Source organism: Drosophila bipectinata, chromosome 2L (assembly GCF_030179905.1).
Source record: "Drosophila bipectinata strain 14024-0381.07 chromosome 2L, DbipHiC1v2, whole genome shotgun sequence".
NCBI classification, from domain to species: domain Eukaryota; kingdom Metazoa; phylum Arthropoda; class Insecta; order Diptera; family Drosophilidae; genus Drosophila; species Drosophila bipectinata.
Genome location: NC_091736.1, coordinates 4,705,673 through 4,732,105, shown reverse-complemented (window position 1 = coordinate 4,732,105; position 26,433 = coordinate 4,705,673). Strand labels below are relative to the sequence as shown.

At 44.0% G+C, this 26,433-nt stretch overlaps 8 protein-coding genes across 9 annotated transcripts; 5 read left to right on the top strand and 3 right to left on the bottom strand.

The window, feature by feature from the left end:
* Positions 1-11: 11 nt before the first annotated feature.
* On the bottom strand, positions 12-7,023 carry LOC108124529 (cilia- and flagella-associated protein 44). The gene is made up of 9 exons (XM_017240256.3): positions 6,709-7,023; positions 6,481-6,643; positions 4,612-6,428; positions 3,902-4,549; positions 3,735-3,842; positions 1,820-3,440; positions 1,341-1,763; positions 1,052-1,276; positions 12-988 (listed from the first exon to the last, which is right to left on the bottom strand). Exons 1-9 carry the CDS (start codon positions 6,795-6,797, stop codon positions 77-79), a joined length of 6,006 nt encoding a protein of 2,001 aa, XP_017095745.3. The 5' UTR covers positions 6,798-7,023; the 3' UTR covers positions 12-76.
* A 55-nt stretch (positions 7,024-7,078) lies between these two features.
* Marcal1 (SWI/SNF-related matrix-associated actin-dependent regulator of chromatin subfamily A-like protein 1) lies at positions 7,079-9,793 on the bottom strand. The gene is made up of 7 exons (XM_017240257.3): positions 8,963-9,793; positions 8,414-8,904; positions 8,205-8,355; positions 7,974-8,138; positions 7,619-7,901; positions 7,358-7,552; positions 7,079-7,294 (listed from the first exon to the last, which is right to left on the bottom strand). The coding sequence occupies exons 1-7, from the start codon at positions 9,718-9,720 to the stop codon at positions 7,079-7,081; spliced, it is 2,259 nt and encodes a 752-aa protein (XP_017095746.3). The 5' UTR covers positions 9,721-9,793.
* A 504-nt stretch (positions 9,794-10,297) lies between these two features.
* On the top strand, positions 10,298-11,154 carry Jon25Bi (Jonah 25Bi). The gene has a single exon (XM_017239909.3). It carries the CDS (start codon positions 10,301-10,303, stop codon positions 11,105-11,107), a length of 807 nt encoding a protein of 268 aa, XP_017095398.1. The 5' UTR covers positions 10,298-10,300; the 3' UTR covers positions 11,108-11,154.
* A 1,121-nt stretch (positions 11,155-12,275) lies between these two features.
* Jon25Bii (Jonah 25Bii) lies at positions 12,276-13,173 on the top strand. The gene has a single exon (XM_017239900.3). The coding sequence runs from the start codon at positions 12,291-12,293 to the stop codon at positions 13,122-13,124; it is 834 nt and encodes a 277-aa protein (XP_017095389.2). The 5' UTR covers positions 12,276-12,290; the 3' UTR covers positions 13,125-13,173.
* Positions 13,174-19,425: 6,252 nt separating this feature from the next.
* LOC108124299 (serine protease 1-like) lies at positions 19,426-20,297 on the top strand. Its single transcript, XM_017239908.3, has one exon. It carries the CDS (start codon positions 19,438-19,440, stop codon positions 20,212-20,214), a length of 777 nt encoding a protein of 258 aa, XP_017095397.2. The 5' UTR covers positions 19,426-19,437; the 3' UTR covers positions 20,215-20,297.
* A 1,020-nt stretch (positions 20,298-21,317) lies between these two features.
* Jon25Biii (Jonah 25Biii) lies at positions 21,318-22,139 on the top strand. The gene has a single exon (XM_017240269.3). It carries the CDS (start codon positions 21,319-21,321, stop codon positions 22,093-22,095), a length of 777 nt encoding a protein of 258 aa, XP_017095758.2. The 5' UTR covers position 21,318; the 3' UTR covers positions 22,096-22,139.
* Positions 22,140-22,404: 265 nt separating this feature from the next.
* Positions 22,405-23,979, top strand: jet (F-box and leucine rich repeat protein jetlag). 2 transcript variants are annotated; one of them, XM_017240267.3, is made up of 2 exons: positions 22,405-23,296; positions 23,431-23,632. In XM_017240267.3, exons 1-2 carry the CDS (start codon positions 22,533-22,535, stop codon positions 23,612-23,614), a joined length of 948 nt encoding a protein of 315 aa, XP_017095756.2. In that variant the 5' UTR covers positions 22,405-22,532; the 3' UTR covers positions 23,615-23,632. The 2 variants fall into 2 exon arrangements, with proteins under 2 accessions (XP_017095756.2, XP_017095757.2); XM_017240268.3 differs by lacking the exon at positions 23,431-23,632 and adding an exon at positions 23,639-23,979 and having other exon boundaries at positions 22,408-23,296.
* betaggt-I (geranylgeranyl transferase type-1 subunit beta) lies at positions 23,855-26,373 on the bottom strand. Its single transcript, XM_017240264.3, has 4 exons — positions 26,220-26,373; positions 25,888-25,999; positions 25,677-25,827; positions 23,855-25,032 (listed from the first exon to the last, which is right to left on the bottom strand). The coding sequence occupies exons 2-4, from the start codon at positions 25,995-25,997 to the stop codon at positions 24,097-24,099; spliced, it is 1,197 nt and encodes a 398-aa protein (XP_017095753.2). The 5' UTR covers positions 25,998-25,999; positions 26,220-26,373; the 3' UTR covers positions 23,855-24,096.
* Between the last annotated feature and the right edge of the window lie 60 nt (positions 26,374-26,433).

The following is a 26,433-nucleotide window of genomic DNA, read 5'->3' as shown; positions in this document are numbered from 1 at the left end:
ATTATTTTTTTATTTCCAAAAATGAGTAACATCCGAAAAATTTAAGAAATTCTCGATAAAAATTAGGATATGTAGCCTAGAAGGGGAGACCACTGACGTTGGGCGCCTTTTTGGTGGCAATGCGCACCGACATGGGTGACTCGCAGCTGGGCGGCTTGTACTGACGCCGCTTGATCAGGTCCCGCTGGATATTGCTTCCCAGCTTACGCACTGGAACAGCTGTGATCCCGTCCAGGAGATTCTCACGGGCGTGTCGCAATGTGTTGTGGATAAGATCCTCTATATCGATTGCTCGTGGATCGATCATTGGCTCTCGCTCTAAAACGTCGACGATCATGCGGCAGGTCTCATCCGACTGGAACTCCTCCAGGGGCAGTACTTCAATCAGCTCTTTAAACATGTGCGATACAATAAAGTGGGTGCGGTTGACCACACTGAGATCTGCCTGGGGGACGAGGGCGCACATTGATTCCTTTGCGTGATCGAAAATACCGGAGATCAGCTCCTCGGTGTTTATATCGGAGCGCTCGTAGTCGAACACGGCAACCACTTCATTGAAGAGTTTTCGCAGCTCTTCGGCACTGATGTGGATGAAGTACTTCTTGGGCACAATCGTCTGCAGGTGCTCCGTAATGCACTCGGCAATGCGATCTGTGTACCGTCCCTGGAAGCTGTAGGCGGCTTGACAAAGGTACAGCGAGGATCGTTGGGCGAATTTGCGGACATTCTCCGGCGTAGTGCTGCGTCCAAAGAATCGATTGAAGCTCTTCTGGACGATTGTATGGACGCGATCCATAATAAACTCATCGGGCATGGGCGGCAGCATGTAGGCATCCACATTGAGGATGGCCGGACAGATCATGGCATCGTCGTTGGGCAAAAGTTCGGTGGTCACCTGAGGCTGTTCGTTGGGATCCCTTTCGTACTCGCTGTTAATCTGCAAGGGCTTGGACTTCAAACGAAGAGCACAGATCTCCCGCTCCAGGCACTGTGGAAAGGATAATATATAGTTTCTGTAGGAAAACACTTTAAAAGTTTTATAAGATCCTACCTCGATTTGCTGCAGCAGGGATTTCTCGATGCCCATCAGTTTCTCGATGTCGTAGGATAGATTCAGAACGTTGGGATTACTCCACTTGGCCATGTTTTTATCCTGGATGTCCAGTAAAGTGCAGAGTATGTTTTTCTCCTCCCTGAGCACAGTCATAATATTTAATTTTTCCGTATTGTTTTGTGTCTCCAGGACAAATTCCTCTTCACAGCGGGAAAGTTCTTTCTAGGGATTAGATAGAAACTTGAGGGATTAGCCAGGAATAGGATGCCCTAACTTCGAAACAAACCTCTTTCTCGGCCAGTTCTTTCTCCAATGCCCGCAGCTCATCCTCAGCAGTGGTCTCTAGGTCAAAAATGTAGCGCCTCAGAACTTCCTCCTCCAACTCATCCAGATTCACCACTATTCCGAATTTCTTCATCATGGCCTGGCGTATTTCCTCCTCCAGTCGAGTGATCTCGAACCGCATAAACTTGATGTCCGTGTTCATGCGGCGCAAATGGATGAAGTTGATGCGGTGCCAGCGTTTGGTGGCCAGTGTCTCCTCATGTAGTTGGTCTGCCCTTCGGCGCAGTTCCACCAGCATGTCGGCGTTAAAGAGGACAGCCTTGGACAGGTCTCTGTAGTCGTTACCTTCGTAAAAATGTTGTATTTGGTCCATTCTCAGGACGACGCTTATTTTAACCTTATTTATTTCATTTTGTCTGAGACGCTGAGAAACAGGGATATAGTTACCAAAAAGAATCGTAACCCACAAAAGCAACTTACACGAAACTCCATGAGGGCATTTTTTTCACGTTGGTAGACCTCTTCATGGTACTTCATCTTGATCAGCATCTCGGCGATCTCCCTCCGTTTGTTTTCCACGTCGCGTTGCAGGTCTCGCACATTCCGTTCCAGATCATGACGATCGGATCGCATTTGAAAGGCTAGGTCGTACAGGGTTCGGTCCAGTCCAGATGGACAAGTGGTCTCGTCCAGTCGAATAGTGGTCATGTCCAGGGAGTCCAAACTCTTGTTGTCCGCCTGCTGATCTTCGCTAGAGGAGGAGGACTCCGACTCCGACGATGACTCATCATCATCGCCCTTTGCCACCTTAGGTGGGCGCCACTTCTTTTTGAAAATGCGACGCAGGAAGTCAAAGAACTTGTGCCCCTTGACGGTGCTCATGAAGAGCACCTGCAGGGCAGTGATCTGCTCGCCCAGCTTGTCAATGTTGCGACGCAGTTCCTCCAGCTGCCTGTTGGTTTGGTTTATGACCACCTGCAGTTCGTTTCGAGTAGCCATCGCCGACTTGGCGTTTTGCAGAAGCTGCGTCTCGATCTCTTCACTGTCGCGGAGAATATACAGCTCCTGGTTGAGACTAATCATGAATGAGGCCATGAACTCGGAGTCCATCTTGACATGAAATCGCCGCACCTGCAACTTTTCCAGGGCCTTGTCGAACTGCTGGACTTCCTCGTCCACGTTTGTCCGGATTGACGCCTGCTCGACCAGGAGCTGCCTAAGCCACCTGTGGCGATTCTCGTTCATGTAACTGGAATTACCTTCCTCATCCCGTTCATAGTAGGCCGCTTCAGAGATCGGAGGAAAAGAATTAAGCATTTCGTGAATTTCCTCGGCCGGCAGACTCCGTTCCAGCTTCGAGATCTCGAGCATTGTAAAGGCGGCGGCCTCGTGAAGCTCGGGCTTCTCTAATCCGTGCAAACTGAACAAGCTGGATATCCTGAGATTATCAACTTTTTTTTGGGAGGCGATCACATCATCCACACTGTTCTCCAATGAAAGGATTTGGTCTATCTCCACTCCACAGCCGGGGGTAAAGTGCTCTATGAGGTTCAGTTCCGGATACTCTGCGTCCATATCAGTTTCGTGTATGGGATCCAGGGGGAGGCGATCCTGTTCGGGCATATAGCTATGGAGCACCGCCAGACGATCTCGCTGACTATTTATGAACGTCATGAGGTCGCGCTTTCGATCCCGCAGTTCCAAAACAGCCGAGTTGAAGGAATTTACCATGTGGAAGTATTTCTCGCGACACTCAACTATTTCAATGTACTTCTGAGTCAGAGTCTCATCGGAGCGGGGCTCGTAGTCTGCCCCAACTTTGAGCTTGAAGTCGCCCAGGTTGCGTTTGGCCAGCTCTATCTGGGCATCGTCATCCGGGTGATTGCGGTTGGGATCTGGCTTCTGTCGCTCCAGTTTGTCCCAGTCAAAGATTCGACGCACTTCGTACATCTGGCGCTTTCGGTATCGTGTCAGAAGTCTCATCATCTTCCGGCTGAAGCGCGGCTCGATGCTACGCGGATCGCGGCCAAAGAAGAACGTCTCCGGCGGAGGCTCACCAATAGTTTCCTCCACCACATCAGTCACTAAAAGGTCATGGAGTCTGTGGAGAAAAGCTTGTTAGTTTTGGATTCTCCCAATAAGGATTTGGTTTATCTATAGGTGTAACTAGTGAAGAGGACTAACGAAGTGATCCAAGTGGTGCAAAGTTTAATGAGATTTAAATCTTACACTTCCGGTTGATCTGGAACTCGATCCACGCGGTAAAGGCTGCATGTTTTGGTTTTTAAAAATTCGTATAAATATTGGAATATGTATGTATATTGTGTTTAATTTTGCATTAAGTTATAAAATACAAACTAGAACCTTCCAAAAAAACTCTTGTGTCAAAGCATACCCCATATCGTGCTCCATTTTTAGGCGCTCCTCAATGTCCCGCTTGATCTGTTCGAACTCTTCACCCAACTCCTCGAGACGGAATGAAGAGACTCCTGGTTCATTGCCACTGCCGGAAAATAAAAAGTGCTCCAGATATTTAATGAAAAAAAAAAACAGACCACTTACCGCAGGTGACTGACGGTGAAGGGAACGCATACCAATTTTTTGAGGAAATGATTGTAGAGCTTATGATGGCCCACCTGGGCGAATTCCAGGTCATAGGCCAAATCCTCGCGGACATCGTCCAGCTCTGCTTGAAGTTCATCTCGGATTTGCTGAGTGATGCGATTGTCCAGTAGCAGGTCCGTGTCCCGTGCCCTCAGTGGTGCCGGCAACTCTTCATTCCGCCGAATAATATCAAAGTAGTCGTTCTGCAGAATCCCGATCTTGTTCAGAACATCTCGGTCATGGGCTTCAGCTGCCTCTTGTTGCCTTCGGAGCTCTGCATTGATCTTTTCCTGCTCTAAGGACGGCTGTTCCGGGTCCACTATATCCGGCACCGCTTGAAAGCCTTCTGGCAGTGGAGGCAGACGGTCCCGACGACTGTTTTTCACGATCTTTGGTCCATTCCACTTGAAGAGGAACATGTTACCGTCGTATCCCACAGAGAGCATATGTTCCCCATCGAAGCTGGTTCGGATGCAAGGAATGATGCCTTTGAGGGAGTCGTGCATAGGGTATATCCGGTACTCAGAGAGATCGGTAAAGTTATCAGGATTTAACCGATTAACTCGAATGCCTCCGTTGACCATTCCGAACATAATGTACTCATCTCTGTTGAAGGATAAGATGATAAAGAGTAGAGTCCTGAAAGGATAATGATTCGAAACACTTACATGATGCAGTAGGAGTGGATCTCGATGTCATCTGCATCCGCTATCATTGTGCTGTAGGTTGGCTCTGCCTGACCAAATTCCAGTTCGTAGACATATCCTGCATCGTATCCTGCCATCGAGACCCAGATCGTGTTTCTGTTGGTGTAGCGGAGCCAAATAATTGCATTGGGTATAGCGGGAATGTGCAGCGGCTCCTCCTCCTCGTCGGGCTCCGAGTCTGCCAGAGCCGACTCCATATCGATCTGAATACCCGGGTTCGCTTTCTTCAGCTTCTCGATTTCGTCCATCTTGCGTTCCCGCTTCTTCTCCTTCCGTTTCTTGGCGTTCACCCGCCTGATCTCCCGCCGGATAATGCTCTTCACAGATGCGAATTTAATGCTCCTCATCCGTGCCGGCTCGGTGATGTTGTAGGAGAGATAGGTCTCGTCTTCAGTTACCTTCGTACGGATATTGTACTCATAGACCTCACCGGACTTGCAGCCGATTAGGACAATGGTAGGCACTTCTTCGTGCCAGCAGAAGCAGTTCGGCACCGCCTTAAACTGTACAAACCCAATAGGATGCATATCCACCATCTCGTTTTCATCCTTGCCGAGGAGGTAGATAAATATGCTCATGTCAACGCTGCCGGTCAGCAACACAGTCCCCGCTGGATTGACGGTGATCCGGGAAATTGGTGAGGTGTGAGCTTTAAAACATCTCACCCGCTTCATGGTTGGCCTATTGGGATCGCTTATATCGAGGTATAGCTGCCGAAGGATGCCGTCTTTAAAACCAGCTACCATTTCGGTGCCCCGCGACGAGACATTTGTGTCCAGCCAGAGGAAATCGACACCATCAGCCGGGAACTGCTTCTCCAGCATCAGGCGCTGCTCCTCGTAGTTGTACACAAAGAGCTTGCCGCACTCCGACATGGCCATGAAGTGAGTCGATATGGGTGACATTTGGGCGGCTATCACCTTGCCGCCGATGCAGGAGTAGAGCTTGCGTGGCTTTTGGGGCACGTCGAAGGTGTTGATGTCGCAAAACCATATTCCTCCCTTACCGTCCTGGGCGTAATGGGTGAAGTCCGTCTCGTCGAAGGGCAGGATCTTTTGCATGCAGCGTAGCTCCACATCGGCAATCTTGAACTCGTAGATCGGATCGATCTCCACGAACAAATCATCCTCGGGGGGATCGGCTAGATCAACAGTCTCCCAGTACCACACGCGGACGTAGCCATCCATTCCCACTGTGGTCACCTCGCCATTCTTCATGGTGATCCGAGTTATGGGTTTCATGTGGCAAGGTTTCCGACCCTTTCGGCAGATCTCGAACTTGATGAGGCCCGCCTGCCAGAGCAGCATGTTGCCCCAATCACAGCCGGAGATTACGTTCTCATCGGAGAGCATGAACATGGCATAGATGTCGCTGAAGTCAGTCTTGCCGAAGCGACCCAGATCCCCCTTCAGCTTAAGCCCGGTAAACGTGTTGGCCATCTTCCAGAACTTGATGTGACTGAGGCCAGAGGAGCAGAGCAGGATGGGATTGAATTCCGAGAAGTGCACAAACAGAATGTCGCTCTGGAATGACTTGGCTCGCAGCACCACCTCGCCCTTCTCCCAGCGCCATATGGTTATTATGAAGTCCGGATAGCCGGCCTGGGAGGCAAACAATTCCCCCGTTTTGTTGTACGACCCGGCCGTGAAGCAGGCCTTTGCCGCATTCCGGAGCTTAATTCGGACATCAAGAGAGGGATACTCGTAGATATAGATCGTTGGTGTGGGTCCGTTCTCGCCTACCGTGAAAAGGTTTGGGTAGTCCGGGTGTTCGTTTTTCTGCAAATTCAAGCTACATGACAATCCAGACCTTTAAATACCTGTAACCCACCGTGATGAAGCCTATGCCGCATCCAAAAATGGTCTCCTGAAAGGTGATCTCCTGGCGCGATATGCTGAAGTAGTTTAAGAAGTTACCTGATGCAAAGATCAGCGTATCGGGATCCACCAACACCAGATTGAATAGCTTTTTACAATCGTAACCGAACGAGTGCCTGGAGAGCAGTAGCCACAGCCAATTAGCCCAAGGAAGGAGTTAGGATGCTATACTAGAACTTACTCCACATGCAGGATCTCGTGGGCGAAGGAAACTTCCGGCTCGTCGTTCAGGTCCTCTTCCTCTCCCAGTAGTTCCGTATCGGAATCCATTGTATCTATATATCGTAGGTTTCAAAAACTTTATCTTGTGTAAATTTTATTTTTTGATGCAATTAAAAAGGATTGCTTGAGTGTTTGTTTGTCTGTTGCCAGGACTCGGCTGGGGGCAACTTGAATAGAGCGTGGAGCATGCGCTGTTTTATTTATTAGAAAGTTGACTTTTTTTGTTGATAAACAAAAGAGTTCACTCTTTTAATTAACTGGTTAAAACTAATTCGAAAAATTGATTTCTATATAATAAATAAATTTTGTTTTTTTTACACTTTATTTATCTAAATATCCAGATCCATGAACGCCTCGTCATCATCATCGTTGAAAAAGGCTGCAATATCTGATTCCTTATTCGGTTCTTTGGTGTTTTCCAAATTATTATTTGGTTCACTGTGAGATTTGGCAGGAACTGGGGATAGGTATTGCCTAATGGAGCCTCTTTCCGGTTTGGCTGATGAGCTTTTGGCCGGTGAGAAGTACTCTTCGATTTTGTGAGACTGTAAGTCAGGGAAGTTAGAGGTTTATAATCATATTACATAAGTATTTAATTTTAGGTATACCGTAGTGGGTGCTGCTGTGTGTGTGGCTTTCTGAAGGTTTTCAGCAAAGATCCCTACTTTGCTGAGCACTTCCTGCTTGTTTTTCAGCATTGCCCAGATAGTGTCATCGGCAGTACCATGGGCCATTAAATAGCGACAGATGACGGCTTTTGTCTGTCCAATGCGATGGGCTCTACTCTCAGCTTGAGCCAGGGTCTGTATAATATAGATAACAAAAATATAAAGCGGTGTTTTAAGCCTTCTAATTTCATTTTGACTCACACTAGGATTCCAGTCAAGTTCGGCAAACAGAATCATCTCGGCTGCCGTCAGGGTGATCCCGGAATTACAGGCCTTTAGGGAAAGCAAAGCAACTTTGCAGCTGCTGTTCTTTTGGAAGGTGTCCACAAAGTCTGCCCTGAGATCGCTACGAGTCTGTCCATCAATGCGAATATAATGGACTCTCAGCTCCGCAAGGCAATCGCTAATAGCGTCCATCATGACTCGATGGTGTGCAAAAATGATGAACTTAATTTTCTCTTTAACCAAAGTTTTTAAGTAGGCACTATGAAAAGAATAAAAATCTAGGATAATAAGAGGCTCATCTATATGAGGAATTAAAATAAAAATTCCTTACCAGACCGCCTTTGTTTTTACTTCGGCTGTGCGGGCATAGAAACGAAGCAGAATCTCTTCCTTGGTTCTGCCTTTGCTTGAATTGAGTTCCTTGCTGAAGGCGTCTAAGCTAGTTTTGGTCTCCTCGTTGATGGACACCAAAGAAGGATCCAGGATGACTGTTTCTCTAAGGATTTATTAATAAGCTAACTTGAGATACTTCTTAGGAAAGATTAGAATAGATAACACCCACCGATTTTTCTCAGCCAGCTGAGGAAGAACCTCTGTTTTTGTTCGCCGCAGCATGTACTTTAGAGTGAGAATAACTTTAAGCTCTTCCAAGTTAGATTGCCCATTGGCATCCCAACCAAACGTTGATTGTTTTCCATCACAGTACCGAGTGGCTATAAAATTATAATGTATTAAGTCAAATATGAACATTAAAGTTATGAAGTTTCTTACTAAACTCCATAAAGTTCATAAACTTGCTGTCTACCATTTGAAGTTGGGTAAACAGTTCCAAGGGCCTTGACAGAGCTGGAGTACCAGATAATAGGATTACACGTTTAGCCTGATCAGTAAGCCTCTTGGCCACTGCCGTGCACTTGGCTTTGCTGTTTTTTAAAGTGTGTGACTCGTCGAAGATGATAAAGCCGTATTTTCGCTGAAGTAGTTTGTCCATGTGGCGCTCCATCATGTTATAGCTGGTGATTAATACCTGTGCCTCGGCTACATACTGCTGGTTGTTGTTCAGCACCTGGAGATAGTGGATGGGCACCTTGGGTAGCAGCTCCACAACATGCTTTGCCCAACTGTCTCGTGTCGAGGCGGTTGTGCAAACTAGCAGAGGCCAGTCGTCTCGAAAGTAGTCCGCCACTGCAAGGGCTTGATAGGTCTTCCCCAGGCCCATCTCATCACAGATCATTATGCGACCCATTTGGGCGATGGCAAAGCTGCAAAGAATGTATTTGTGAGATTTTATTGAACTTATAATAAAGAGAATAGAAGTACCATACTCCATCCTGCTGAAACGGCATAAGCTTGTCTGCCAGCTTAGGTTCTATGGACGCCAATACACTCTTGTCAAGGGCCGTCGGTGGCTTCTGGCAGAGATCTATCACCTTTTTGGGAATGCTGTTCATATGAACATAGGGTTTTAAATCCGCTGTGTGCTTTAGAAGCGTTTGGTAGTCCTTCAAGTCGAAAGTCCATATACGTGTGTTATTGTCGTAGGATCGTGTGGGCATATTCTTAAACACGGCAATAAGTTGTTCATGGTAACCCGTCGTGTGGACGGCAAAGCGATGTGTACTTATCATGTTAAGGCTACAGGTTATAGAGCTCAGTCGCTGTGCCACCGATGGCCTGTCCTCCTTCTCTGGTGCAAGAGAAAGACTGGGTTTCCCCTTTCCCGCCTCGTTGTTCGGTTTCTGGTAAGGATGTGCGGCTCCTCTGGCCAACTCCCTCGTTGAAGTCTGTTTTATCGCCTTCAATGCATTTAAAAACGATGAACTTTTGTTGTCACTGGAGGCTTGGGCTATCCGGCTGATCTTCTGCTGCTCCGCCGGCGGAGAGCGGTAGAAATTAAGGGGCGATTTGACCTGTGGCACATTGGAGTTCCCATTTGTTGTGGGTTTTTGCGGTGCACTTGTTGGAGTTGTGGACGAGGTGGCTGCTCCGGCAGCCAGGAGCTGTGTCTTCTTCGCCTGAAGCTTGGCTAGTGCAATGCGTTTCTTCTCGGCAATTTCGGTGGCACTGCAGGCAGACATTGTGCATTTAATCAAAAAGGTTTTTTGGCGGAATAATAAACAAATGTGGTTGCTAGAGTGGCCAGGCGTGTGAACTACAAATTAGTAAGGCATTGCGCCCTAACATCACTGCGCGCAAAATTTGAATATGTTTTTAAACTTTGCTTAAGTTAATTTTGGGTTAAAAACTATAATAAGAAATCAACAAATAGGACCTATAAGTCTAGGGAAAGTAGTTTTAGTAAAGTACCTATTTTATTCAAGATAAACTTTAAAGAAATGTTAAGACATTTTAGATAAGGAAAAGTTTAATAAAGTAGTTTTTTTATTCGACCCTTAAGGCTATCAAATTTTGTATTAAAAATGCGAAAGGAATCCAAACAATAGCTTGTGTTTAAGTACATACCTCCAACAATTAAATTTCAAACTATCTAGATGTGGTCAGCCCTCCCTATCTATTAATTTCTATGCGTCTAATCGTGATGAACGTAGGGAGATAGGATAACCAAGAGTGGCGGCCACTTCAAGCCCTGCGGCTCCTGATAAGAAAGATGAATAAAAACGCCTGGGTGCCAATGGAAATCACATTCGCCCTTCAACCATGAAAGTATTCATTGTATTGGCTCTGGCTCTGGCCGCCGTCTCTGCCGAGACTGCTTACCCCAAGCAGGTCTACCCCAAGGACCTGCCCCGCGATGCCAAGATCAACGGTCGCATCGTGAACGGCTACCCAGCCTACGAGGGCAAGGCTCCCTACACTGTGGGTCTGGGCTTCAGCGGTAACGGCGGCTGGTGGTGCGGTGGTTCCATCATCGCCCACGACTGGGTGCTGACTGCTGCTCACTGCACCAACAATGCCGCTCAGGTGACCATCTACTACGGAGCCACCTGGCGCACCAACGCCCAGTTCACCCATACCGTGGGATCCCACGAATTCCGTCAGAACGGAAACTGGCCCAACCACAACGGTAACGATATCGCCCTGATCCACACTCCCCACGTGGACTTCTGGCACATGGTTAACAAGGTGGAGCTGCCCAGCTTCAACGACCGTTACAACTCGTACGACAACGCCTGGGCTGTTGCCTGCGGCTGGGGACTGACTACCTCCGGATCCCAGCCTGACTGGTTGGAGTGCGTCGACCTGCAGATCATCAGCAACTCTGAGTGCTCCCGTACCTACGGAAACCAGCCCGATGGCATCCTCTGCGTCTCCACCTCTGGCGGCAAGTCCACCTGCTCCGGCGACTCTGGCGGCCCCCTGGTGCTCCACGACGGTGGTCGCCTTGTGGGAGTCACCTCCTGGGTGTCTGGCAATGGCTGCACCGCTGGCCTGCCCTCTGGATTCACTCGTGTCACCAACCAGTTGGACTGGATCCGCGACAACTCTGGTGTCGCTTACTACTAAGCATCTTTTTTAAAAAAATAAATTGAGTTTAAAAGAATTAAAAATAATTTTTGTTTTATAAAGAGGGGTTGGATCTTTTTTGTGGTAATCAGTGGTTAACGAAAGATTACTCTAATGATTAAATATTCTATTTAGGTAATATATATTTATATAGTAAATGGTTAAAAACGCTTAAGAAAAGGGCTTTAAAAATAGTCGATTTTAGGATTTTAGTGCGTATAAAATAACTAATGTTTTTAGACTCTAAATATTCTTGTGTAGGAGGCTGAATTTTTTTTAAATATCCAATGTTAAATTGTTTAATAGCGTTAATATTATGTATGAGTTGGGATCCACTTCAATAGTTTTTATATATGTATTCCTTTTGGGTCCTCGACGACTGAGAATTATACGATTGCTCAAACCAATGTAGTCTAAAACGATAGAAAAGAAGATCTCTGAGAACAGTGAGGATTATCTTTAAGGATCTCACATTCCTGAATTACCCGGATTTCGAACAATTACCTAATAAATTAACTTAGCGCTTTCGCAGGATTCTTTTTCTTAAAATCTTTTTGGACTTCAAATATGTACACATAACTTTAAAATATAAAGAATATATTTAATCATCTTGGTTAAACTTTTTATTTAATAAAAAAAAATGAATAAAAAATCCTTCTTTTAAACTATAATATTTTAATAAACGACAGTTATTATTTTGATAGTATTATTATTTTGATTATATAAAGTATAATCAGTTTGGCTTATTAAAAACTGATTTCCACGAGGATCACCCTCTAATCGTTCTGTGCTTCTGTTCAAGTGCTCCATTCAGTTGTGGCTTACGGAGTAAATGGGTCTTTATCAGGACTTATCGACAGATCGGCTGAAAGTGGCGGCACGTCTGTTGCGATTGTGGCACACAATCTTTTAATGAATGGATGGGCGGACCTCAAATGGAGTGCAAGTCATCAGCTGGAAAGTAAGTGGATCGGGAGATCAGACACTCGGCGCACACCCCAAAAGATAATGGGGGAGGAAAGCTCTAAGCCGCAGGAAAGCTATCGGAGTGCAAATTTAGTACGATTAGATTCGGCAGTGCCAAGTGGATAGAACTCTCTAGTATCACTAGAGATCTTTGATATGACAGGTATATAAATCAATGACCAAACCACCGTCAGTCAGTTGTACTCCAAAAAGCAACATGAAGCTGTTCCTCGCTGTTTTGGCTTTGGCCGTCGCCTCCGCCACCGCTCTGCCCAAGAAGCCCGTGCGCCCGGTGCCCGTTAAGGACGCCATCCTGGGATCCGGATCCGGTTCGATCGAGGGCCGCATCACCAATGGATACCCAGCCTACGAAGGCAAGGTGCCATACATTGTTGGTCTGGGCTTCAGCAGCGGCGGCGGCGGATGGTGGTGCGGTGGCTCCATCATTGGCAACTCCTGGGTGATCACTGCTGCTCACTGCACCCACGGTGCTGACTCCGTGACCATCTACTACGGTGCCCTGTGGCGCCTCCAGGCCCAGTACACCCACACCGTCGGCAGCGGCAGCTTCCGCCAGCACGAGCACTACAACACCAACAACCTGAACAACGACATCTCCCTGATCAACACCCCTCACGTTGATTTCTGGCATCTGGTCAACCGGGTTGAGCTGCCCAACGGCAACGAGCGCTACAACAACTTCGAAGGCTGGTGGGCTCTGGCTTCCGGATGGGGTCGTCCTTGCGACAGCTGCGGTGTGTCTGACTACCTGAACTGCGTCGACTCCCAGATCATCAGCCGCAACGATTGTGCTGGTGTGTACGGATCCGAAGTTGTCACCGACAATGTCATCTGCACTTCCACCCCTGGTGGCAAGTCCACCTGCGCTGGTGACTCTGGCGGTCCCCTGGTTATCCACGACGGAAACAAGCTTGTCGGTGTCACCTCCTTCGTGGCCGCCAACGGATGCACCTCCGGCCTGCCCGATGGTTTCACCCGTGTCACCAGCTACTTGGACTGGATCCGCGACCACACTGGCATTTCCTACTAAATTTGATTTATTTCTTTTTTGAAATAAAATTTTTAGCATAAAATTATAATTTGTGGTTTTATTCGTCTTAAGTATACCACAATGAAAAATGTTTTTACCACAAATATGGTAACAAGAACGCCATACGATTTAATTTTAAGAACGAATTTCAAGAGGATTCCCAATAAAAATTATGAAGAATATATGGGAGGGTCCACGTGACCCCCAACGAAAGCTATAACTTTGACGAAAATCATCCGATTCTTGAGTGGAATACCTTAAACGATTTGTAGATCGATTCTCAATAAATCTGCATTAAAACCTGGAAACAAAATATTTTTTAGATTTTTTGTCAAATTTTCTGGGGAGACCCCTTCAAAATGTTGAAAAATGCATGGGGAAGCCAATAGGGGCCACAGCGATAGCCATATCTTTGCCTATTTTCATCCGATCCTTATGCGGAATACCTTAATCGATTTGTAGATCGATTCTCAATAAATCTGCATTAAAACCTGGAAACAAAATATTTTTTAGATTTTTTGTCAAATTTTCTGGGGAGACCCCTTTACAATGTTGAAAAATGCATGGGCCATATCCTTGCCTATTTTCATCCGATCCTTAAGCGGAATACCTTAATCGATTTGTAGATCGATTCTCATTAAATCTGCATTAAAACCTGGAAACAAAATATTTTTTAGGTTTTTTGTCAAATTTTCTGGGGAGACCCCTTCAAAATGTTGAAAAAAGCATGGGGAGGGCAATAGGGGCCACAGCGATAGCCATATCTTTGCCTATTTTCATCCGATCCTTAAGAGGAATACCTTAATCGATTTGTAGATCGATTCTCATTAAATCTGCATTAAAACCTAGAAACAAAATATTTTTTAGGTTTTTTGTCAAATTTTCTGGTGAGACCCCTTCAAAATGTTGAAAAATGCATGGGGGCCAATAGGGGCCACAGCGATAGCCATATCTTTGCCTATTTTAATCCGATCATTAAGCGGAATACCTTAATCGATTTGTAGATCGATTCTCATTAAATCTGCATTAAAACCTGGAAACAAAATATTTTTTAGATTTTTTGTCAAATTTTCTGGGGAGACCCCTTCAAAATGTTGAAAAATGCATGGGGGGGCCAATAGGGGCCACAGCGATAGCCATATCTTTGCCTATTTTAATCCGATCATTAAGCGGAATACCTTAATCGATTTGTAGATCGATTCTCATTAAATCTGCATTAAAATCTGGAAACAACATATTTTTTAGATTTTTTGTCAAATTTTCTGGGGAGACCCCTTCAAAATGTTGAAAAATGCATGGGGAAGCCAATAGGGGCCACAGCGATAGCCATATCTTTGCCTATTTTCATCCGATCCTTATGCGGAATACCTTAATCGATTTGTAGATCGATTCTCAATAAATCTGCATTAAAACCTGGAAAGAAAATATTTTTTACATTTTTTGTAAAATTTTCTGGGGAGAACCCTTCAAAATGTTGAAAAATGCATGGGGAGGGCAATAGGGGCCACAGCGATGGCCATATCTTTGTCTATTTTCATCCGATCCTTAAGCGGAATACCTTAATCGATTTGTAGATCGATTCTCAATAAATCTGCATAAAAACCTGGAAAGAAAATATTTTTTGCATTTTTTGTCAAATTTTCTGGGGAGACCCCTTCAAAATGTTGAAAAATGCATGGGGAGGGCAATAGGGGCCATAGCGATGGCCATATCTTTGTCTATTTTCATCCGATCCTTAAGCGGAATACCTTAATCGATTTGTAAATCGATTCTCAATAAATCTGCATAAAAACCTGGAAAGAAAATATTTTTTAGATTTTTTGTCAAATTTTCTGGGGAGACCCCTTCAAAATGTTGAAAAATGCATGGGGAGGGCAATAGGGGCCACAGCGATGGCCATATCTTTGTCTATTTTCATCCGATCCTTAAGCGGAATACCTTAATCGATTTGTAGATCGATTCTCAATAAATCTGCATGAAAACCTGGAAAGAAAATATTTTTTAGATTTTTTGTCAAATTTTCTGGGGAGACCCCTTCAAAATGTTGAAAAAAGCATGGGGAGGGCAATAGGGGCCACAGCGATAGCCATATCTTTGCCTATTTTCATCCGACCCTTAAGCGGAATACCTTAAACCGTTTGTAGATTGATTCTCCTTCAAACTGCATCAAAACCTGGAAACATATTGTTTTTGAGGATTTTTGTTAAAATCGATTTGTAGATCGATTCTCAATAAATCTGCATTAAAGCCTGGAAACAAAATATTTTTTAGATTTTTTGTCAAATTTTTTGGGGAGACCCCTTCAAAATGTTGAAAAATGCATGGGGAGGGCAATAGGGGCCACAGCGATAGCCATATCTTTGCCTATTTTCATCCGATCCTTAAGCGGAATACCTTAATCGATTTTTAGATCGATTCTCAATAAATCTGCATTAAAACCTGGAAACAAAATATTTTGTAGATTTTTTGTCAAATTTTCTGGGGGGATCCCTTCAAAATCTTGAAAGATTCATGGGGAGGGCAATAGGGGCCACAGCGATAGCCATATCTTTGCCTATTTTCATCCGATCCTTAAGCGGAATACCTTAATCGATTTGTAGATCGATTCTCAATAAATCTGCATTAAAACCTGGAAACAAAATATTTTTTAGATTTTTTGTCAAGTTTTGTGGGGAGACCCCTTCAAAATGTTGAAAAATGCATGGGGAGGGCAATAGGGGCCACAGCGATAGCCATATCTTTGCCTTTTTTCATCCGATCCTTAAGCGGAATACTTTAATCGATTTGTAGATCGATTCTCAATAAATCTGCATTAAAACCTGGAAACAAAATATTTTTTAGATTTTTTGTCAAATTTTCTGGGGGGATCCCTTCAAAATCTTGAAAGATTCATGGGGAGGGCAATAGGGGCCACAGCGATAGCCATATCTTTGCCTACTTTCATCCGATCCTTAAGCGGAATACCTTAATCGATTTGTAGATTGATTCTCAATAAATCTGCATTAAAACCTGGAAACAAAATATTTTTTAGATTTTTTGTCAAATTTTCTGGGGAGACCCCTTCAAAATGTTGAAAAATGCATGGGGAGGGCAATAGGGGCCACAGCGATAGCCATATCTTTGCCTATTTTCATCCGATCCTTAAGCGGAATACCTTAATCGATTTGTAGATCGATTCTCAATAAATCTGCTTTAAAACCTGGAAACAAAATATTTTTTAGATTTTTTGTCAAATTTTCTGGGGAGACCCCTTCAAAATGTTGAAAAATGCATGGGGAGGGCAATAGGAGCCACAGAGATGGCCATATCTTTGTCTATTTTCATCCGATCCTTAAGCGGAATATCTTAAACGATTTGTAGATCGATTCTCAATAAATCTGCATTAAAACCTGGAAACAAAATATTTTTTAGATTTTTTGTCAAATTTTCTGGGGAGACCCCTTCAAAATGTTGAAAAATGCATGGGGAGGGCAATAGGGGCCACAGCGATAGCCATATCTTTGCCTATTTTCATCCGATCCTTAAGCGGAATACCTTAATCGATTTGTAGATCGATTCCCAATAAATCTGCATTAAAACCTGGAAACAAAATATTTTTTAGATTTTTTGTCAAATTTTCTGGGGAGACCCTTTCAAAATGTTGAAAAACGCATGGGGAGGCCAATAGGAGCCACAGCGATAGCCATATCTTTGCCTATTTTCATCCGATCCTTAAGCGGAATACCTTAATCGATTTGTAGATCGATTCTCAATAAATCTGCATTAAAACCTGGAAACAAAATATTTTTTAGATTTTTTGTCAAATTTTCTGTGGAGACCCCTTCAAAATGTTGAAAAATGCATGGGGAGGGCAATAGGGGCCACAGCGATAGCCATATCTTTGCCTTTTTTCATCCGATCCTTAAGCGGAATACCTTAATCGATTTGTAGATTGATTCTCCTTCAAACTGCATCAAAACCTGGAAACATATTGTTTTTGAGGATTTTTGTTAAACGTATTTTTTGGAATTGTCAATATTGTATTCATTAGTATGGGAGCCTTCCGATCCTTAAGCGGAATATCTTAAACGATTTGTAGATCGATTCTCAATAAATCTGCATTAAAACCTGGAAACAAAATATTTTTTAGATTTTTTGTCAAATTTTCTGGGGAGACCCCTTCAAAATGTTGAAAAATGCATGGGGAGGGCAATAGGGGCCACAGCGATAGCCATATCTTTGCCTATTTTCATCCGATCCTTAAGCGGAATACCTTAATCGATTTGTAGATCGATTCCCAATAAATCTGCATTAAAACCTGGAAACAAAATATTTTTTAGATTTTTTGTCAAATTTTCTGGGGAGACCCTTTCAAAATGTTGAAAAACGCATGGGGAGGCCAATAGGAGCCACAGCGATAGCCATATCTTTGCCTATTTTCATCCGATCCTTAAGCGGAATACCTTAATCGATTTGTAGATCGATTCTCAATAAATCTGCATTAAAACCTGGAAACAAAATATTTTTTAGATTTTTTGTCAAATTTTCTGTGGAGACCCCTTCAAAATGTTGAAAAATGCATGGGGAGGGCAATAGGGGCCACAGCGATAGCCATATCTTTGCCTTTTTTCATCCGATCCTTAAGCGGAATACCTTAATCGATTTGTAGATTGATTCTCCTTCAAACTGCATCAAAACCTGGAAACATATTGTTTTTGAGGATTTTTGTTAAACGTATTTTTTGGAATTGTCAATATTGTATTCATTAGTATGGGAGCCTCTTGATATATTAAAGTTTGGAATACTATTGAATAATATATTGACAAATTTTTCGGTATTATTTTTTACACACACAGTTTTTTTTATTTTTTTCTAAGTTTTACCCTATTTAATTAATAAAGTCTTATCGATTTAAGTTTTAATTAAACTAAGGGATTGGTTTGGCTTTTGATTGTTAGCAAATTGGATAAGATTAAGCATTTGCGCATTTAAGAATTGATATTACAGCTCCCTCAGGAAAATCGTATATTTATAGAGATATGATTTTTATACTCAGTATATTATATTTGAAGACTATACAAATGTAAAATTCCATTCGCCAAATCAAAAATGTAAGGAATAGATTAGATATGACACCTTCCACTTGAATAAAATAGATTTAAAAAAAAATTATAGCAACAGGAAGTTGATACAACATTGATCTTAGATTAGGCATGGACATATATATACATATGTATGTATGTATGTATGTGTATACGTTTTTTTATTAGATAAGGTGGCAGAGTATTTTTAACAACTCGTATTAATTTAGAATGTAAAACCGTAGAGGCGAGTTTTTAAAAAACCTTCAAATTAAACTTTAATTTAAGTTTTACTCTAATAATAATGCTTAATCATTTAAATAACTTTTAGAAGGCGGTTCAATTGGTTTTTTCCTGAAGCCGTATCATAAAACCATTTATGGGGCTCTTGAGAAGTATTTATGTGTCGAGTTAAATCACAGAGGGGAATTATTCCAGATTCAAAAATCCCATCTACATTGAAAAAATGAAGCGAGGAAGAACGTAAATCAATTTTTTATCAATAATGTTTTTTAATAAATAGTTTTAAAAAAAAAAACAAGTAAAAAAATGAAAAAACTATCTTTATTAAACATTATTTAAAAATTTTTTTGGGTCTTAAACAGAGTCTAATGAAAATGAATAAGACTGAAAATGTAAGTCCAGTTTATAAAGCTTTAAACAGACAGCCCTCAAATGATAATATATTTGTTTTATCGAAAATACGAGTCCAATTGTCTGGGTGTCCTTTTTTTTATAAATTGACGGACTTTTATTGAAAATCATTCAACTCAAGAAATCATTGTACATTTTCAAAGTATATACTTGATTAGATAGGGGGAACAAGAAACAAAGAAACATCGTCATATATATTAATCAAAATATTAAACACTGTACCAAACCAAGATATATGTATCATGACTAAGGAAAAGTAGTTGGGTTCGTGGGAATTGTTTGGCAAGTGAAATTTATGTGAAGATAATTGGTTGGCAATAATTTATTAGATGATAGGATAAAGGATATGATAGAGCTTTATTACAATTCAAATCACATTCAGTAAGATTTAACTACAAATTTATAAGTTTATTATAGTTTTTAAAAGACTTACAATAAAAAAGTGTTCTTTTTAGACCTTATCTCTGACATCGTTTATGGAAGTCTGGAAGAATATTTACGATCCTGTTCAATTCGAAGATACGGGTAGTAGGAATAGAGGTTCGGAAATGCGTATAAAAGGGCTACCTAGGGTTCCAGATCTCAGATTCGCCGTCAACATGAAGGTGTTCCTTACTATTCTGGCTCTGGTTGTGGCTTCGGCCTCTGCTTTCGAAAGCAAGGTGTTCGTGAAGGATGTGCCCAAGGCCTCCAAGATCGAGGGACGTATCACCAACGGATACCCCGCATCCGAGGGCAAGGCTCCCTACGCCGTCGGTCTCGGCTTCAGCGGCGGTTGGTGGTGCGGTGGCTCCATCATTGGCAACACCTGGGTCCTGACTGCTGAGCACTGCATCAGTGATTCCGCTTCCGTTACCGTCTACTTCGGAGCCACCTGGCGCACCAACGCCCAGTACACCCACTGGGTTGGCAACGGTGACTTCATCAAGCACCCCAACGCTGACATTGCTCTGATCCGTATTCCCCACGTGGACTTCTGGCACATGGTCAACAAGGTTGAGCTGCCCAGCTACAACGATCGCTACAACAATTACAACGAATATTGGGCCGTTGCCTGCGGATGGGGCACCACCTATGACGGCAGCTCCCTACCCGACTGGCTCCAGTGCGTCGATCTCCAGATTGTTCACAACGACGAATGCGGCTGGGCCTACGGATCCGTCGGTGACAACATTATCTGCACCCGTAACGTTGATGGCAAGTCCATCTGCCAAGGAGATTCCGGTGGCCCATTGGTCACACACGACGGCAACAAACTGGTCGGAGTCACCAACTTCGTCTCTGGAAATGGATGCCAGTCTGGCGCCCCTGGTGGATTCCAGCGTGTCACCTACCACTTGGACTGGATCCGTGACCACACTGGCATTTCTTACTAATTTTTTTAAATACAAATAGCATTCTTTTTCTGCTAACAAAAAAATTCCAATAACATTTTAATAAAATCATTCATTTTTATAAACTAAGCATTTTATTAAAAAAGTTTCTGGGGTCTAAGAATGAGTCTATTAAATAGGAAAAAGAATAAAACGGACTTGGCTGTGGCTCTATTATTAGGAACACCTGGGATCTAACGACCATCAGTAAAGCCAACACCCCAATACACCCACTTTCTTCCAAACGAACATAATCAAGCGCTACAACGCAAATATAACGAATAAAGTGGGCTAGCCGATTGTCTTCAGTACGTCTACATCCAGATCGTCCATCATGACGGTGCCGCAGTGCGTCAGGACCTAAGTATCCGGCGGACTTTTATGGAAATTTATTGATTTGCCAAGGAGATTTCTGTGTAAAAAGATCTGGGCAATCCCACATTTGATGGTGTATAGTACTTTATGTAAAAATAAAATATATATTTCATATAATCAATAACACGAGTTCAATAATAATCATACGTATATGTAAAAGTTTCTTAAGTGGCTGAGTAACTTCTTTTGTTAAAAATCATCGAATTCAAGAGATCATTGTAAATTTTCAAAGTACATATTTGATTAGATAGGGTGAACGGAAAAAAATAAACATGGTCATATCAACAAATTAAAATATTTAAAACTGAACAATACCACGAAATATAATGACTTTGCAGGAAGAATTTTTTTCCATTAAGTCCGTTTGATAAGGAAGATTTATGTACATATTTAGTATCTGGCTTATCTGAATTAATTTTAAGTAGTTGATTACAATTATTTGAATATTCCCATATTATAAATAGCTTATAGGACTTTAATCATTTAAATTAAAATTAGTAAGATATAACAACGTTCTATCTACAGAATCAAGATTTATATTATTTATTTGAGCTTCAATAGCAAAAAAATAAAGGAGTGCACTTCTCAATCCTTATCAGTGACATCGTTTATGGGAGTCTTGAAGAATATTTACGATCCTATTGAAATCGAAGATACGATAGTAGTAACGGATGTTTGAAAGGGTATATAAAAAGCCTCCCAGGGGTGCTAGAATCTAGTTTCGACATCAACATGAAGGTGTTCCTTACTATTCTGGCTCTGGCCGTGGCTTCGGCCTCTGCTTTCGACGACAAGGTGTTTGTGAAGGATGTGCCTAAGAGCTCCAAGATCCAGGGACGTGTCACCAACGGATACCCCGCATCCGAGGGCAAGGCTCCTTACACCGTCGGTCTCGGTTTTAGCGGCGGTTGGTGGTGCGGTGGCTCTATCATCAGCAACACCTGGGTCCTGACTGCTGAGCACTGCATCGGAGATGCTGCCTCCGTAACCGTCTACTTCGGAGCCACCTGGCGCACCAACGCCCAGTACACCCACTGGGTTGGCAACGGCGACTTCATCAAGCACCCCAACGCTGACATTGCTCTGATCCGTATTCCCCACGTGGACTTCTGGCACATGGTCAACAAGGTTGAGCTGCCCAGCTACAACGATCGCTACAACAACTACAACGAATGGTGGGCTGTTGCCTGCGGCTGGGGTGGCACCTATGACGGCAGCCCTCTGCCCGATTGGCTTCAGTGCGTCGATCTCCAGATCGTCCACAACGACGAGTGCGGCTGGACTTACGGATCCGTCGGTGACAACATTATCTGCACCCGTACCGTCGATGGCAAGTCCATCTGCCAAGGAGATTCCGGTGGCCCATTGGTCACACACGACGGCAACAAACTGGTCGGAGTCAGCAACTTTGTCTCCAGCAATGGATGCCAGTCTGGCGCTCCTGCTGGATTCCAGCGTGTCACCTACCACTTGGACTGGATCCGTGACCACACTGGCATTGCTTACTAATTTTATTAAATAAAATTAATATCTTCAAAACAAAAAAAAATGTAAAATTGTATAAATAAGCGGATTTTTCTTTTAAAATTTAAATCATGGGTGTTACATATAATTCTTTGCCATGTCTTGTGCAAAAATGCTTGTGTAAAAAAATCTTTTTTTATTTTAGGCTTGGTAGAATTGATAGTTTTTTTTTTGTTTTGTTTCGAGATTGTAAATAGGCCGCCATTTTAGTTTTTAAATTAAGTTTAATTTTTTTTGGCGGTTTCTCACAAGAATAATAGTGTTATTTGGTCACACCTCATTGATAGCTTTAACTATTTTACAACACTGCTATCAGCTGTTTGCCTGCAAGGTAAACAATAAATTGCGTCTTCACCTGGCTCCTTGGATTGGGTCGCTGGTGCCCAGATCACGTAATCAAAGGTGGAGACGGGGACGAAAACATGTGTACCCTGCATCCTGAGGAGGAGGCGCACCTGGCGTCCATGGCCCGCTCGCCCAGTCCGAGAACTCTGGACATCTCTCGACCTGCAACTCCCACTCCCTGTTCACTGTTTGACGTTTGTTGGGACGACGTTCTAATCCCACATGTTGCCGTCTACCTATCGCTGAAAGACTTGTTTAACTTGCGATGCTGCTCACGAACAGCTCAAAAATTCTCAGAGGCAGCTTTAGAAAAGCGTCAAGAACTGCATCTCTCTGGAAACAACTCAAGCAATATTGAAGATGGCTTTCGTGTGCTGGCCCGTTGTTGCCGTCGCTTGGAGGTACTGCATTTAGCCTGCTGTCGTTGGCTAACGGACGATTTGCTTCTTCCCCTGCTGGCGAACAATAAACAGCGTCTGGTGGCCGTGAACCTCAACGAGTGTGTCAACATTACGGCCCTATCCCTGCAGCCAATAATCGTAGAATGTAAGGAGCTGCGGGTGTTGAAGCTGTCCAAGTGCGAGTGGCTCACTACGGGAGCGGTGGACGCTCTGACCCTGCACCAGAGCAAGCTGGTGGAGTTCGATATCTCGTATTGCGGTGCAATTGGCGAGCGGTGCCTAATCATATTTTTCAGGAGGCTCAACAATCTAACCGTCCTGTCACTGGCCAATACTCCAAGTGTAACCGACCAAGTGCTCATCCAAATAGGCAACTACTGCCGCGAACTGGAACACATCAACCTGATTGGCTGTGCCGCCATTTCCGACTATGGAGTGCAGTAAGTAATCCATGCCCAGTTGTGTTCCTCCTCTCGGAGGAGGTCGTTGTCTGTAATCGTGTGCGTGCCGTGTTGTGTTTAGTTGGTTTGGAAACAATACAGGAAATCTGCATCCGCCTCTGCGTATTTTTCAGTGCTCTGACAGTCCACTGTCCGCGTATTCGGACCCTGCTCATCCGCCGTTGCCCTCGGGTAACAGAACGATCGCTGGCACCGCTGCGGCAGCGGTGTCTTTTTATTGACCGGCCGCTCCTTGAGGGGGCACACAACGCCTACAGCCTGAACGACTTCTATCCTAGCAGTTTTCTCGTTTACTAGCCCCAAATCCATTTTTTCCTTTAGCGCCCTAACACAGAGCTGTCCGCTTCTGCAGTCGCTGATGGTGCAGCGTTGCCCGCTGGTCACCGAACGGGTGCTGGCCCCATTGCGTGGACGAGTCCACATCGATCGGCCAGGAATGAGCTACAACCTACCAGCCATGCACCACCATCGACTCTTTCTGCAAGTTTAAGAACCTACCGGTATTCGAGGAGGCTATCGAGGCTTAAAACCAAGGGATTCGCTGTAAATACATGCTTCATGCATGGGACGCTTTATTTTAACTTTAGGCATACTCTTACAGTGTAACATTAATTAAGGCTGTACAATAAACATATTTCTATTTATCCATCCACTCTCTAAAAGCCAAAGCGTCTCTTCATAAAAATACAAAATATACGTAAAAAAGCGTGGCGTGGCTAAAATGCGGCCAATGTAAATACAATAGTGTGCTTTAAGTCGTTTGTTCCGTTCGATTCCCATCATTGTGCCGGAATCAATGGCGAATTGGAGGTAGTCGCAGCAGTCGTATCTTTCACATCGCCTTCCTTTATCTTGAGCTTCAGTTGCTGCTGAGCGGCGGAGCTTAGGCCGAGGTCTTCGTCGCCTTTTCCGTTTTCAGATCGCCATTGTTCGTGAAGATGCTGCAGGTGGGAGTAGGCGGCCATGGACATGTTCAGACTGGGATTAACAGCGTTTAAGCCGGGCTCTCCGATAAAGGCCAATCCACAAAGGCCCAGGTACGTATGAAACGGATCGGGGTTGGCCTGGGGCCACTTTGCAAACCCGCCGATTAATTTATCTTGTGTGCTTATGATATACTCTCGATTCTTCGCATAGTCGGACAGATCAAAAGCATCTAGGATGCACAAGGAAGCACCGATCCAAAAGGAGTAGCAAGTGTCCACGGGCTTGTTAGGTCGTCCCTGGAAACCGTCCATTTGGCGAAATATAAGCCATCGTTTCATTCGCTCTTTTGTAGTAGAATCCACCCGATGCAGTTGACCGCTGAGATGCAAAGCCGCCAGGGCACAAAAAGTGGTACCGCCGTGGGCCTCCCCTTCCAGCTCCTGGCTGAAACCGTAGTCATACCTCAAGCTCCGCATGATGAACTGAAACATGGCCTCCTTATCCACGTCGCCCCAGTAGTCGAGCATGTAGCAGATGGTGGCGGCGCAATAAACGAACCTCATATCATCCTCGCTACCGTCGATACAGGCTCCGAAGCTGCCTTCCTTCTTTTGTACTGCAGCCACACCGTCGACGATGCTCTTGCGGTCCAGCCTGGATAAATCATCGCCCAAGGTGACTAGAGCGGCTATGCTGGTGTAGGTCATGGCCAAGTGACCCCACTGATATTTCCGCATACACTCTAAAACGTCAGCATCTTCCGTTTTTGGAAGCATAGCGCGGCATCCCTGAAAAAAAGAGTACAATTTACAGATCTGTCCCAAAGTGGTTTTGCATGTTTCTGATAAGGCGTTGGCAGATATAAGCGATGTGGGAGACTTCTGGGGAGTGGGGATGGGCGTGTTGGTGTCATGTAAACCAAACTGCTGCGCAAATTGAGAATTTCCCTCGCATATCCCCTACAATTATGCATATTTACACGGTGGAGGGCGCCATAATAGTTGTTTTTTGAAGTGCCATGTTTTGAAGTTGGGATGGGAATTTATATTATAGAAGCTTAAATAAGTCAATAAATAATTCATTCATGAAGAAACCCAAATGTTATTGCTTTCTAAGATAGGGGATATCTCCAATGTAAAAACGATATCACTTTGAGCACAACTGTGTGTGCAGTCAGTGGGTTTGATATGAAATGCCGCCGAATACTAGTACTCTTTTTTGGAGAAGGAAATGGAACTGGTTGCGTATCAGCTGGCTGGATAAACAAACAACGCGCCGAGGGATGCGCCAAGGTTTGTCGCAGTGTGTGCTGCCGGGCCACGTAAAGAGATAAGGAGCTGGGTTGGGAATGGGAAAGGGAATACCAAGAAGCTCTATTTACTTGCTGCCGGCCGAGTGTTTGTTCACCTGACAGATACGAATTTATGCTCACCATGAAACCGCCACAGCGTCTTTCGTTGTCGCGTGGCACCACCAGGCCCCCGTAGACCCAGTCAATAGTGTCCTGCCGCAAATGGGGCGGAATTAAATGTAAGGAGTTCAAAACATCCAGACCACAGACAGCGAAGAAAACAATGGTGCTCCTAAAAGTTAAAAAAGTATGAAATCAGAATATATGAAGGACTATCCAAGGACCTGCTTACCGGGTGTTGTCATGCGAGGCCATCCGAGCTGGCAGGAGATTCAGAAAACGCAGAAGGTTTTTGGCGGTCCTAGACTGGAGCAGGGGCTCCGGCTCGACGTGGTCTTCCATTTCTATGTGGTAGGACATATTGGGATTCTTATTAGTGTCGGGTTCTTAGGCAGGAACTTTTTTCCCAGTGTGCGAGTGTTCTGATATGGAAATGACTAATGGCCCTCCTCGGATGATTGAATGCGAGTTGTGCAGAGCAGGAATTGAAGCTCGCTGTGGGCAAGTGCGCCAGGTAATGGAAGTGCGGTTGCACGTGCCCACATTTAAATAGTCAGCACATACCTTTTGTTTATAATAAGCCGGTTTGCATCGCAATTTAGGGCTGCGGAGAACGATATAAAACCCCAGAGAACAAATATCACCTGCTTCTTCTTGTAATGTTGCCAGTCTCCGCGAATTTTATTACACTAAGAAAAAAATATTGTGTATTAAAAATATTATAGTTGTTTAAACAACAATGACCCACATAGCGTTTATAATAATATATTTTTTAGTA